Source organism: Achroia grisella, unplaced genomic scaffold (genome assembly GCF_030625045.1).
Source record: "Achroia grisella isolate CSIRO2021 unplaced genomic scaffold, CSIRO_AGI_Agris_v1 utg308, whole genome shotgun sequence".
NCBI classification, from domain to species: Eukaryota; Metazoa; Arthropoda; class Insecta; order Lepidoptera; family Pyralidae; genus Achroia; species Achroia grisella.
Genome location: NW_026712791.1, coordinates 61,685 through 75,172, shown reverse-complemented (window position 1 = coordinate 75,172; position 13,488 = coordinate 61,685). Strand labels below are relative to the sequence as shown.

General features: G+C 32.2%; 1 protein-coding gene across 1 annotated transcript in view; it reads right to left on the bottom strand.

Moving 5' to 3' along the window:
- The window catches only part of LOC131843404 (tyrosine-protein kinase Drl-like), a 37,001-nt gene extending 25,608 nt beyond the window's left edge, over nt 1-11,393 (bottom strand). Inside the window, exon 1 of the mRNA XM_059192036.1 lies at nt 10,928-11,393. Coding sequence (XP_059048019.1) covers nt 10,928-11,018 — 91 coding nt within the window. The 5' untranslated portion in view covers nt 11,019-11,393. The remainder of the gene's footprint in view (nt 1-10,927) is intronic.
- Nucleotides 11,394-13,488: the final 2,095 nt, after the last annotated feature.

The window sequence follows — 13,488 nt, the reverse complement described above, 5'->3', positions numbered from 1 at the left end:
TGCCTCTAAGTGCATTTAACAATTTAGATAATGTTCTAGAAGCGCGAAACCATTGCACGCTTAGAACATTAGCGGGCTTTTAGTAACACAGTGGCTCACTCTTACGACTTTGATTCGTTTAATAACGCTCATGAATCTCGCACAATAGTTATTACGCACATTTACTTTGCTGGCATACTCTTTTTACGGCGTGGTCGCGTGTCGTTCCCATCCGCCTATTCAATTATCCTACACACAAAACAAAATTGTCATCCTTAATGGCACATCTCTGAAGCTCTGAATAAACAGTGGGTAAAATAAAATATCGAGTCGTGTGCCATCGCGGCAGGGGTTCTATTATTTTAGTTTATTCTAGTAGTGCCCTAGTAGTAGTAGGGATATTTATAAATTATTAAATTCACTATTAAGGGAGACTGATTGTTTAAAATAATCCATAAGTCTTACAGGATTTAAAATAAAAATAGTCCAAATAAGCAAAAGGAAACAAAAGTATATTGTCATTAACGCTAAAACATTAACGCGTGTAGGTAAATGTGAAGTCAAAGCCGTGCTATTTCGGTTTGGGCGCATTCCGTGCTCGCATATCATCTATCATGGTCGGAGAGCTGTCAAGTTTTAAACTGAGCTTAAACTGGGTCCGAACTGACTCGTCAACAGTGGCAGATGACGGACGCCCGTGACAGCTCGTCAGCGTCATTCGGTGATGAGGAGGGTGCTGTCGGTCAGCGCTTTACCGCAACGAAGGTCAATGTGTTAAAATGCTTAAAACTTATGTGTATTTCTATAAAAGTTGTATTATTATAACCGTCGATTTTTTGGTCGCAATCGAAATTGGATCTCGTTAATATAACATATGGATGGGACGAGCAAGCGGTGTACCACTTGAAAGCCGCATTTTTTCTAGGTAGATTGTTTCGGCGCGCCTGCTCTTCCCCTAGAGTCCCAAGAGGATTACCCGTCGAGATTATATTCTCCGAAGTGATTATTTCAGTGACACTAGTATCAAAGAAACAATGGCGTCATGTAGAAAACATAGCTAAGTCTATACTATATACAAATAAATAGAATTGAAGTGTCTATTTGAAATTTCAAATTAACAGATTTTCACTAAATATAGGTATATGAAAATATATTCATTACTTAGGTACATAAAAAATCAGTCTTTTTGTTCTTACTACTCTCTGAAACGGCTGGACCGATTTTAACGGAACTCTATCTCGCAGATAGCTATACGGAATAATTTCGGTTACTTTTATTTAAAAAAGTAGTCGTCTTTCATACATGATTTATTTGCTAATGAACTATTTAAAACTTTAAACTAACATTTTCAAACCATTAGTAACAACAATGTTGTACAAATTCCAACTATTTGAACTACTTTCAATAGTCCTTACCTGCATAAACGACACCATAAAATAAAACAATGTGACTCGAGACAGTTAAAAGTTTATTGTTCCGATTAGGTCGCCACACTCAGCTAAAAAATCTCAGGGTTCATTGTTAACTTAGTTCGAGAAACCAACAAAGGCCGGTGACATGCGCGCGCGCAAACAACGCTGATCGATCGAAGCTTTTTGTCTCGTTGACATCTCCATCAATTGACGGCAAATTGCTACGAAACATACGGTTCGACAAAACCCTCGTCGAGGTGTGATTGAGAGACTCGCCTCGGCGCCAGAACCATTATTTTAAATATTCCCCACAATCGATCACACGATGAAAAGTAATTTTAAAACGTTGATCTTGCTTTCACGGGATCAGTGCCCTGTAGTTGATCTATTGGTCACTTGTTCTAAACTGTTCCTCTGCTCATATACATCAAAATGTGTCGTTATCTTGTTCATAACACTAGAAATAAATGCTCATTAATATAAACGGAGGTTATGGTAGATAAAGGCATTTTTATGTACTGATCCCGTTATAATTATTGTAATATTCTAAAGAACGACAATTCGCTCAACATTTTGGAAATTAAATAATTAATTTGGCAGAAACAATGACTTAGTAATCTTAAATTCATGACATTAATTTATTTTAAAATAGGTATAGAAAGGTGGCTAATTCATGGAAATTTATCAGTGTGTAGTTTGAAACGAATTCTCCTTGTTAATGCGTTCAAATTTGTTTGCGCTTTAGTAATTAACATCGAAAAATCCCAACATTCTTGTGATATAATTAGTTATATCACAAGAATGTTGGGATTTTTCGTTAAATTCAAACAAAAGAGATTTGCGATTGACTTCTAATTTTCCAATAGTTTGGCGTACAAATTGGCCGCGTCTTGGCCTTTGGATGCCGGTGGCCGTCGCATTTGGTTTATTTATAAAAGATCTATTTATTCAGCGGTGGTCGGGCTGACCTGGATACCCTGCCAACGTGTCACAAATGAAACGGGTGTTGTTTGTTTTGATATGTACACATTAAACCGTGTCATTATTTCAATATTTCTTTAATACTGAGTGATAATATTTTATTTCCTGTACATATTTTATGCAGAGGCGTGTAGTGTGTAGAGCATTTATACATTAAGTAATTTATTCCTGAATCGTGTTATGACCTTTAGGTTCCATTACTGGACCTTATCATCTGTCAGTGGACTATCTTCTTATAATTTCAATATAAATATTGTATACTATATAGGCTAATCTTCTTATGATTCTTATTAATATCTTTTTATTCTAAAGTTTGTATTTAAATTTATAGTCTTTTATTTTACATTTTCTGTTTATCCTTCACTTCAGGCAATCGTTTATATAAATCTCCGTATTCCTAGTATTTTTCTTATATTTTCTATTCACTTATATACATATAAAAATAAAACTACAACAGTAAATAAAACCAATATCTGTATCAATTTTAGAACATAACTGTTATTATAAAAACAATAAAAAACCAGACAATCATTTACTAATTTGTATAAAATTATCATAACGTACAGGTTTGTTTTTTGTTTAAACAAACAAGATAATCTTATGATCTTATTATTCCAATTATATTCAGTAATTAACAAAGCGGAAAAAAAGTTAATGTGAATATCATACAAATAATTAAATTGTAAACGACTCGAGTCTATACTTGGTGGTAATGGTAACTTAGATAAAAACAAAACAATTTGAACCACATAGCACCTACATTCCCGTTTTCACAATAATATTTTGAGAAAATGTGCGTTAGCGCACGTTATTTCAGAAACGGCTTAAACAATGATACGATTTTCACTTAGGTAATTCCAGTCAGCTTTCATTTGTTTACATTTCTAATAAGTTCGCATGCCAAAAGGATTAAAAAATATGTATTGGTATTCCATATAACAATCTATCAATAATTTCATATATTTTTTTGTTCAGGAGCGACCAGCCCAGCTAGTAGTCTTGCACTATAATAAAATAAATAAGCGGAGAAACTATTTCGCAATTTTCTAGAAGATGGTCGTTTGACTTTATAAATATTTCATGATATCGTCGTCATAAGTGATGAAGCAAAAACTATCCAACCGGCCTAGGCTTCATCTGTATTCATTACATTGATTCATTATATAGTAATGTCTAGAGAAGGCACCAGAACATAAATAGCGATAACTAAGCGACACATTTATACTATAAAAGAAGGCGTATCACTGTAAATAAACTAATTGTTTTATTGTTATAAAAGCTTTTTATTTGCAATAACACAACTTCAATACTACAAATATGTCTGTAATGCTTTTTATTTATGTAGCTTCTAAACTTTTTCGACGTAAACTCATCTAGAAACCCCGAATCACTTACAAAGTTACTTTAAGTTGGATTTTATTACTCAAAAAGATTGATTTCAGCGTAAAACAATTGCGAAGTGTGAAGAATACTATATAATAAAGAAAAAAATACTCAGATTGACATCTATAGTATACATCAATTTGCGGTTAGGTCATGGCATGCTTTAGATAGATACTTAGTACCTAGTAAATAATTCAAGAAAGGTAAGTAAATTTGAAGCAAATAATTGTATTATTAATCCTCGTGTATTTTTCGTATGTATAGTGTTTTATCTAGTTACTATGTACATAATACCTCAATGTCTATACCGTATTCGTCAAGAAAATCTTGTTACGTGGGAAAAACTTGCTAGTACATAACTACTAGTTACTGACAAGTATACCTACTTGAGTAAGCGCAGAGCAGGTAATCGCTTTTCTATTTCTTATAGATCTCAGTATACTGTACATTGACTGATTGATATAGAAAGCCAACAATAACCCGTAACAGGGCACCCGTATCTCGTTAGCCATTATAGTAAGCGAGAAAAAAAGGGTTCGGTACACCTTCGGAGAACTTTCCCCGACTATATAAGCGCAGCTGCGGTTTTGCTCATTTCACTAGACTGTCATAAACGGATTATACATTCTGTGGTTTTGAGCAGGTAAAAATAATGTCACCGTTCTATACAATGGGTCATTGAAAATTCTTAACCATTTATATCTATAATAAAGTATAATAATAGCACGTGGCATTGTTTCTTTCGTGTAATTGTAGTTGAAATGTGTTAATATTTATTTCAGCTTATACCTAATGGTGTTATAAATTATAATATGGTTATATGCGGGTATTGTTTAGTCATAAAGTATACTTTAACTTATATGAAATCTAAGCGTTTTATTGGTGAAAATTAGTGCAGAAGGAGATTTTTATGTCTTTCTTTGTAGATATAAAAATCCCTTCTGCACTAATTTTCATCGTCATTCTATCTGTAATGTATCCCTTATTATTAACGTAAACGTAACGTAACGTAAGTACTAACTATCACTAAATAAAACCTCAACATTTTTACATACGATATTTGCCTAGGAACTCGGAATCAAAATTTAGTGAAACTTGAATAGGTAGGTACGATAGTAGAGTTAATAAAATTTATCACGCAAAATACACAGTGTTTCGAAATATATTTATATCCTAATCTTATCGTCTTCGATCTCGTCTATTTTATCACTTTGCTTGTTTCAGTGAACTGTCATACATATATTGTAAATAGATATTGCATTTTCAAGTAGGATTGTAGGAAGGATATATTTATATTTTATCTATTAAATGGTAGTTAAGAGTATTGCTAAAAGATACCTCTATTCCTAGCAAATAAATATATGCAAATACATAGGTAAATATGATTGACGCCAATCGCCAATCAACACATCATATAATTTTAGACCTACCCCACTCTTACTACAGTTTAGAATCATTAAACCCTTAAACGTCTACATGTAATAAATGGTCACAATCAAGACAATCACCGCGATAATTATCAATTACATTTGTATGAGATGTCGAGACAATAGCGAGTTACAAGCGTTAGGGTTGACAGCAATGGCAACTGAACTGAAGGCGTAATTGAAAATAACGAGATGCATATTCATGTAACACGTATAATAATCTGCATACGCCCGAAGCGACTGCATGACCCTAGTCGGTGACTTGTATTACTTGAGCTCTATAATAACGCCAAGTGAACTATGGAGGCAGGTCCACTAATAAAGGGCAGTTCAAAATCCATTTATGTTTGTTTTGTGTTGAGTGCTTCGAGCTTAAACTAGAGAATTTGCACATTGCAAAACTAACTCAGTCATATTTATGATGCATCGCCTTAACTACCTAATATGTTATGAATGGTCGGCATTGAATGCACATCAATCTTTCAATATAATCGTAAAGTAGCTATTTTAGGAAATTACATTCTTATCAGATTTGTCAGTAGCAACAAGAAGCACGATTAATAAAATTATCTGATAATAACTTATCATAATAAAAATAAAATATATTTAATTTTTAATCGATTATTTAGAGATAATATAACTAACTATAATTAAGTAGCTACTTACAACGATAAAATGAAATTTATAAAGGAACAAACGTAAATATAATAATAATTTAAAATATCTGTTAGAAACATTTTAAAAATGTTTCTAATCATAAATGCCCAATTAAAAGAAAATTATACATAAACCACTTCAAGCCCGTTCAGAAATTTCTATGTCGCTCAACATAAGCCGCACCTGTCTCGGTAATCTGACACATCACCCCCACAGATTAAAAACTCAACTCTTATCCCACCACGCGTGAAATTAAATTTATTTAGGGCCCACTCCACATCATGCAGCGTGTCAGCGTTATTTACATAAAGAATAGTATGAGAGAACGCCAGCCCATATTTATATAGCGCCATCGCTAGCTGTTTATTGAAATATTTCATTGTTAATTCTCTAAACGACGTCTCGTTTGAGGGGGATCCAAAGGGCATGATGTATGAGGCTGAATGCAGCATTAATAGTGTTTATTAAAATAACAATATCTATTCCCGGTCGTGCATTCTTGTTCTATACCTGATGGAAACGAAAAAAATTATCAAGATGTCCGAATGGAATGGTCCGGATGGAAAGGATAAGCCACAGGACAAGGAGATATACACGTAGTTGTACGTGGCACTGATAATGTTGGCATAGGTCGAGAAATGGCGTCCTTCAGATAAGGTGCCGAGATAAAACACAGGAAACGACAACTGACGAATATTATTACCTGGAGTAATATATTTTTTTTAATAACACCACAAATGTTTATTCTTCAGTAACAAATACTGTAAAGAAATATTAAGAATAATGGGGAAAAAAGTAATGTATTAATTAATTTAAATAAAGAAGATTCTATATTTGATTGATACCTATTTCTTATATTATAGAATTTACTATTAGTTTTACAATAATAATAATAACAATGTAAATGGGTTTAATCACCCCCAAATATTATATTTAAGTATGTTTTAAAATAAGAAACGCCTTACCGTAAGTCGGTCCTGTGTTACTTAGTTTCCATGGTTATTATAATTATAATTGTTTAAGATTTTACGGCCCATATTCTCTCTTAAAAAAATAATAATGATATAATGATTTGTAAATTGTAATACAAAACGAATGTATGCTTGCTACGTATCACTAACATTAAATTCGAAGCAATGCACGGTTTAATCGATATGGATTATAAGAAATTAGTTATTTTATCGCGTGAGGAGGTGTCTAGACGAAACTTTATACTACACCGATGTATCAGGTTACTGTGGTAACTTGTTTTTTATTCTGTTCACCCACCCACCGCATCTCTAGCCGTGAAACATTAAACTACACTTGAGTATCTTTTTACAACGGATGCTGTAATATTTCAACCCAATATTATTTGTCTAAGATGTCATGGAGAAGTAATTCGGAAACTACCTACACCGCTGGCTATTTGCCTGTTACGTGACGTAATTTGATCAGATATTCTTGCCATTACTAAAATTACCTTTGATTATTATTATAAACTATTATTATTCGATGATCTCATTTTTTTGTACAGCAAAATTTATTGTTGGGTACAGAGTTTTATCTACCTAATATTACGCACTATTTCAACCTGAAAATTTATATTAATAAAAAGACGAGCAATATCGTACACATAACAACTGGATGACTTTAGAACTTAAAGGGTGATAGAAACAGTTGTTTATAGGGATCGTATTTGAATGGGACACAATAGGTACTACAGAATTCAGAAGGACTGAAAAGCTTTAACGTCTTTAAAACGCTTTATGAGGTTTTAGTGAATGTAGACAATACAGTAGTGGATATTATTTATTCAATTAAAAATACGAAAGCCACAGCTGACAATTACTTTACTGCTCAGTTTGTCTAGTTTAATTTACGTGAATAGATGAAGAAAACACAGTTTTGCGCCTACGCTCTTATAAGCGGTGACCGTTTGCTGCAGGAACAATGCACTCGCGTGGGTTTGCGAGTACAGTCAAGAGCAATAATATAGCGAATATAACAATTGTAATAAAATCACAATTTGTCTCGGAGAGATTACAATACCATAAAATGTAGAAACTATAACCATTTAACAATATGACATCTAATCCTTTATTAATGCAGTGCTAAGCATTTTCACATAATTTGTAATAATGAGTACGAATAAAAATTGTTCATTGCTCCTAACCCCACTTTGTAAGTAGGTTTATAAAAACAAATAAGTTATATTATTCTACAGAAAATAGACTTTAATCGGGACAAAATCAGTAACGGTAACGGGAGTAAATTAGTCCAATCCAGAAATAAAGTAAACTTAATACAATTACAAAAGTAATAATATAAATTAGTATAGAATTGGCTAAGATATCGCGACATATGTATATACAATAATGTATACATACTTAATTATTATAAAGTACGTAGCTATAAGAATCTAGAAAAAAAAACATAGCGTTCGAAGTGTCCAAGCCAAAACAAATTTTCTAACAGTTTTATACTACAGCATGAACAATGTTCTACCAAGAATTCAGATGAACGATAAGTGTTCGACCATAAAGCATGTTGTCGACCGGTACCGCCTCGCCATTACTAACCACAGCCAGCTTCATTGGGACGCCATCACCACAGTTTATTTTAAAAGATAAAACCAATATGCCAATAAATATAAAGAAATCTGTAAATTAATTTCGTTATTCAATAAATGTATTTATGTTACTGACAAACCTCGTGATTTTTTATCATCATAGTCCTATAAGAAAATATGTATGTTTAAACCGGGTACAAAATTAGGACATTACAAGTATATATATTTTTTATTTTTTTTTCTGAACATTTTGATGATATTGTTATCGTTCGACGGGCAAATTCAAGTCTGATTTTGTAGCATTTAGCAATTGTTAACTAAGACTACAAGCTTTGATATATACAGTAATTTGTATTAATGAGTACGAATTTATATTAATCTCTTTTCTATGTGCATATATATTTTAAGAAAAAAAAAGCATTTAATTTTTTCTATTAATTGTGTCTCATACTTATACATAATGTAATCAAGAAATTGTATTATTACCTACAAAGACATTAAACATGCCTACATATTTTTACTTCTTCAAAGTTTTCGCTATCAATTTACATGTTTCCTAAAGAATTTCAATTTTAATACTAATATTCGACCCGTCGTGTTGGAATATACATTTTAGGCGTTGGTTTATTGCTTTTAACTCTATAGCATCTCCATAAATGTCATCTAAAATAAATTAGGCACCACATAGCCGGCGAGATGGCCGGCTGATATGCCACGCAGACTCATCCGATGGAAATTTAACCAGATAAAATATAAAGATGTGAGATATGTTAATTTTAATGTCTCCAATAAATAATGTTTCATAACAAATTACTAAGCCGCATCTTTTGAACGTGTTTGTATAACTTTCAACATAGAAAGCGAATAATTTTTAATGGGACTGCTTATTAAAAATATTGGCCGAATGTAAATTGTCCACTCCGAACTCCACTTTCAAACGTATACGAGGAGACAAGGGCGGGCCGAAGTCCCGTTTGCTCCTTATGTTTATTGTTATTCTAATTTTTAAGCAAGAACAAAAGGCAGATGGCTATGTCGTTGACAATGATGTATTGCGAGCTACGGCCACAGGTTAGTACAAAGGAGGGACACAAAAAACTTCGTAAGGAGCGTCGCTTTGCTAAGCCCATTACCTGCGCAGGCGCACGGGCCTTTTCAAATGTGTCACTTCGGCTTACCCTCAAAAGGGAAATGACAAGAAGTAAAGTTTTAGTTGTGACGTACCACTAATTAAAGTAGAAGAGGATTAAGTTTCTTCGAAAGTCACTGGGTACCTACCGACCCTTTACAAAATGTTCTAAGTTGATGCACTGATTTACAGTTAAATTAATCAAAACATTTAAACTTAAAGTGGATGATTTTTTTTTATACATTTACAGCATTGCAGAGTTTAAGAATATACAGAAATTAAACAGTTTTTGTTAAAAAATATTAAATACTTACAAACAATTATATAGTTGCTATATACAAACACTGATTACAAAGAATTTATCTTAATTGTGAATAGAATCGTTTACACTGTGCGAATAATTAATTAATATTACGTGTAATATGTAATGCGAAAGTTTGTTATTAGGGATGGATGTATGTTTGTTACTCTTTTACGCAAAAGCTACTGGACGGATTACGATGAAACTTTACAATAATATAGCTTATACATTAGAATAACACACACGCCATAATTTAAAGATATTATGTAAATTGGGCGAAAAAAAATTTTAAATAGCAAGTAAGTGTGATGCAGACAAGTTGCACGGGTCAGCTAGTCTATTATATGCGTGAACAGACAGAATTCAGATGTATCATACCTTCTGAATTCCATCTAATTATATACTGGTTGATTATTACGGTGATTATCCTTATTACATAATATTAATATTATTATAGATCATAACTAAATACCTATTAGACATTTTGATCATCTTCTGTCTGTTATATACGCGGTATAAACGTAAGTATAACATACTTAATACGAGTTACTAGTAATGTTTTGATATTTTCAAGATTCTCTCTTGGAACATGGTACGAACGAGAAGGAGACGTCCTGTGAAGACGACGATAGTTTGAAAATTAACTAATAATAACCGTTTACTTGCATGCAACATATTACAATATGCAATGTAAATAATTAACACAATTTTATTCTAAATCATGTGGGCTATTAAGAGGAAAAATATTGGTGATCGACGACGACTTGTGGTTTTCATTTTTACTATGCCATAGACTTAGTTTTTGTATGTTGAACTTATAAAAATGCTTACAAAGTTTATAAATATATTGTATAATTGCCAGTTAGGCAATATGACAATTCTGTTAGGTACCTATCTAATTTTAATTGGGTACTTAATTAGTGTTAGCTACCTAATAAACATGTGACTTTCTATAATCAGGTTTAAAAGATTTGGCAAATTCAATGCTTGTTATCTACTGTCATTATAATCTAGAGATAACTTCACTGCAACAATATGATAAACAAGTGAAATGATAAACCTGACATGTCACTAAACATAGTGTTATAACATTAAAACAGGACTCACCAAACAATCTCCATACTTCTGCACTGCTCAGGTAAACATTCAGATGCGCCAAGGTATAAGGCAAGAAAAGTGCAATCAAAAGCCACTTCATGTTATTAGATTTTTATGTTTCTCTAATATTGTAAAGTATCACAAACTGGTCTGCTTCATCGGTCCGTATCATTCACCACTGTAATTGTATCACATTTTCAACCACCGTCCAACAAAATCAACGATGCTGACTTCTCGCCGCTGCAAGATTACACACTCGAATAAAACGTACAAATCCATAAGAAAAACAAAAGAAACGCACCAATAAGTATTGTAAAGCACAAAAGTTTTCGATTTTATTCATGAACAAATCTAATTATTGTAGTATCTTTACGATTTCTGTTTATAAACATTGATAATGTGAACGTTAATTCACAAAAGCAAAGGACTATACCACTCCGCGTCACGGCTAACGTCAAACTAAAGTAACTGGTTGCTGAACTAGCCAATAGCAGCGCGCTCGCTCAGCGGTTGAGCCCCTATTCATTCATTTAACTCAGTTTTAGACTTGATCTCGATTGCTGGTTGGAGCGGAGTTTTCGAACGTGCCTAGTGGCGACACCTGCGTGCTTCTTGAGTTCACATTTTTTACTAAACCAACCGCTAGAGGGCGATAAACAGTATTTAATTTTGTTACAATTTACATATTTTTATTTCTAATTTTTTTATTAAATATTTATTAACAGAAAATAATAAATTATAATTATAATTTAAATAATTATAAGTGCTATTGAATCACCTGTCTATGTCTATGTTTGCTATTAAAAAACATGGCCATGTTTAAAATTATAATAATACTCGTAGATATTTTAAGTTGAAGTATATTTATACATAAGTACTCTGATACTACTTAAATCTTATTATTTTAATTGCAACCAAACGAAATTCAAACTTTTAAACCTGGCTTTGCACTTATTTGTTCAAATACCATTGTTTTATAAGACAATATAAATTGATTATATTGTAGTATCAATATTATAAATACGAAAATGTATCTGTCAAAAAGGGCTGACATACCGTCTGCCGTACCGTCTTTACTTACCTTATCACAGCTAAAGGGCTAAATCAAATTTAATTAAAGGGCTAAATTAAATTTATTTCTACTTGGAACATAATCTGAAAGAAATAGGAGAGAAAAGTTTGTGCAGAAGAAACTGCTAACAGCCAGTTCTTATAAAATTGTAAGGAAGTAAATAATTAACGTATTATTTTTTGCGTTAATTATTATTATTACTTTTTAAAATGTACATGTTTTTATTTCATGTAAATTGTACTATAAATTTTTGAATTACAATTTTTGCTAATTTATGAATACCTACTCTTTTTATTTAAAATATGCTATATATAATAATTGCTATCACGCTGACAATGTCGCTTAAAATACCTACGAAAGTTATACAATAAATTAGTGTAATATAGAGCCATTTTCATCAAAACCTGATTTGTAAAACAAGCATATCTTATTACAGACTGCCAAGAGAGCAATTCTGAGACCACCCAGAGTGGCTACCAGCTCATTGGAACTAATAAGCGTGTAAATAACCGTGATCTTACATCAAGGACTAGTCATCGTTGAGAACAACACACACGATACCACATCATTTGATGAAACGATAAAATATTTCTAAATACGAGTATCATATTTCCTACCAGTAGATATAACAATATTGTTTGCGTCAACTAAAAATTGTTTCATTTAATTATTTATTTAATAATTATAATTTAAGGTACCTAGATATACAAAAACAGCGATCTTTGCTAAAGTTTTTAAACGTTTGCATTGTTAATTTCTAAAATATGAACAATAGTAAGAGCTCTGATAGCGAAATGGCGTATTAGTATGTATGTGAATATACTAGTGCTATTATTTCTGTAATCGTCGTAGTTTACGATTACAAAGAATTTAACGCTAAATACCTAGCGTAGTTTCGAAGGTACACCGCGTGTAAATCGCTTACTACCCCACATTACTAATCCGATGACGATCATTATTATTCTGCTGCAAGTATTTTCACACAAGAAGTTCTCTTAAATATATGTAAAAAAAACACATATGGCAAGTAAGAGTCGAATGTACCTGACACAGGCAATGCTGTGCTTCTATGTCATCCTAACACTGTGTTGTTGTAATCCAATTGTTTCTTAAAGCAATAAATATTTTTTTCTTTATTCAAGACGATTTAGCTTTTAAGACCGAGGCCAATCAGTGGTAGGCTGCATTTTATTTAATAATAATAATAAAGACATTTATTCAGCATTACAGTATTCTTATTTACTATACAACATAAGTAGATACTGAATGTGAATTCCACTCAGCATTTATCTACTGTATTTCGGTCTTTCCATCTCATCTCATGCCTGCGAGCGCTATGTTTCCGTAGCACCATTTTTCGTCATTTCTGTATGCTCTAATAATTTTCCAAGAGTATAAGAGTAATCAGTATTTTTTATTCTAACAATGAATTAATGTTATTTGTAGAAGTGAAGTGCCATCTATAAGTTTAAAATAATACTACTAAAGAGGAAGGCAT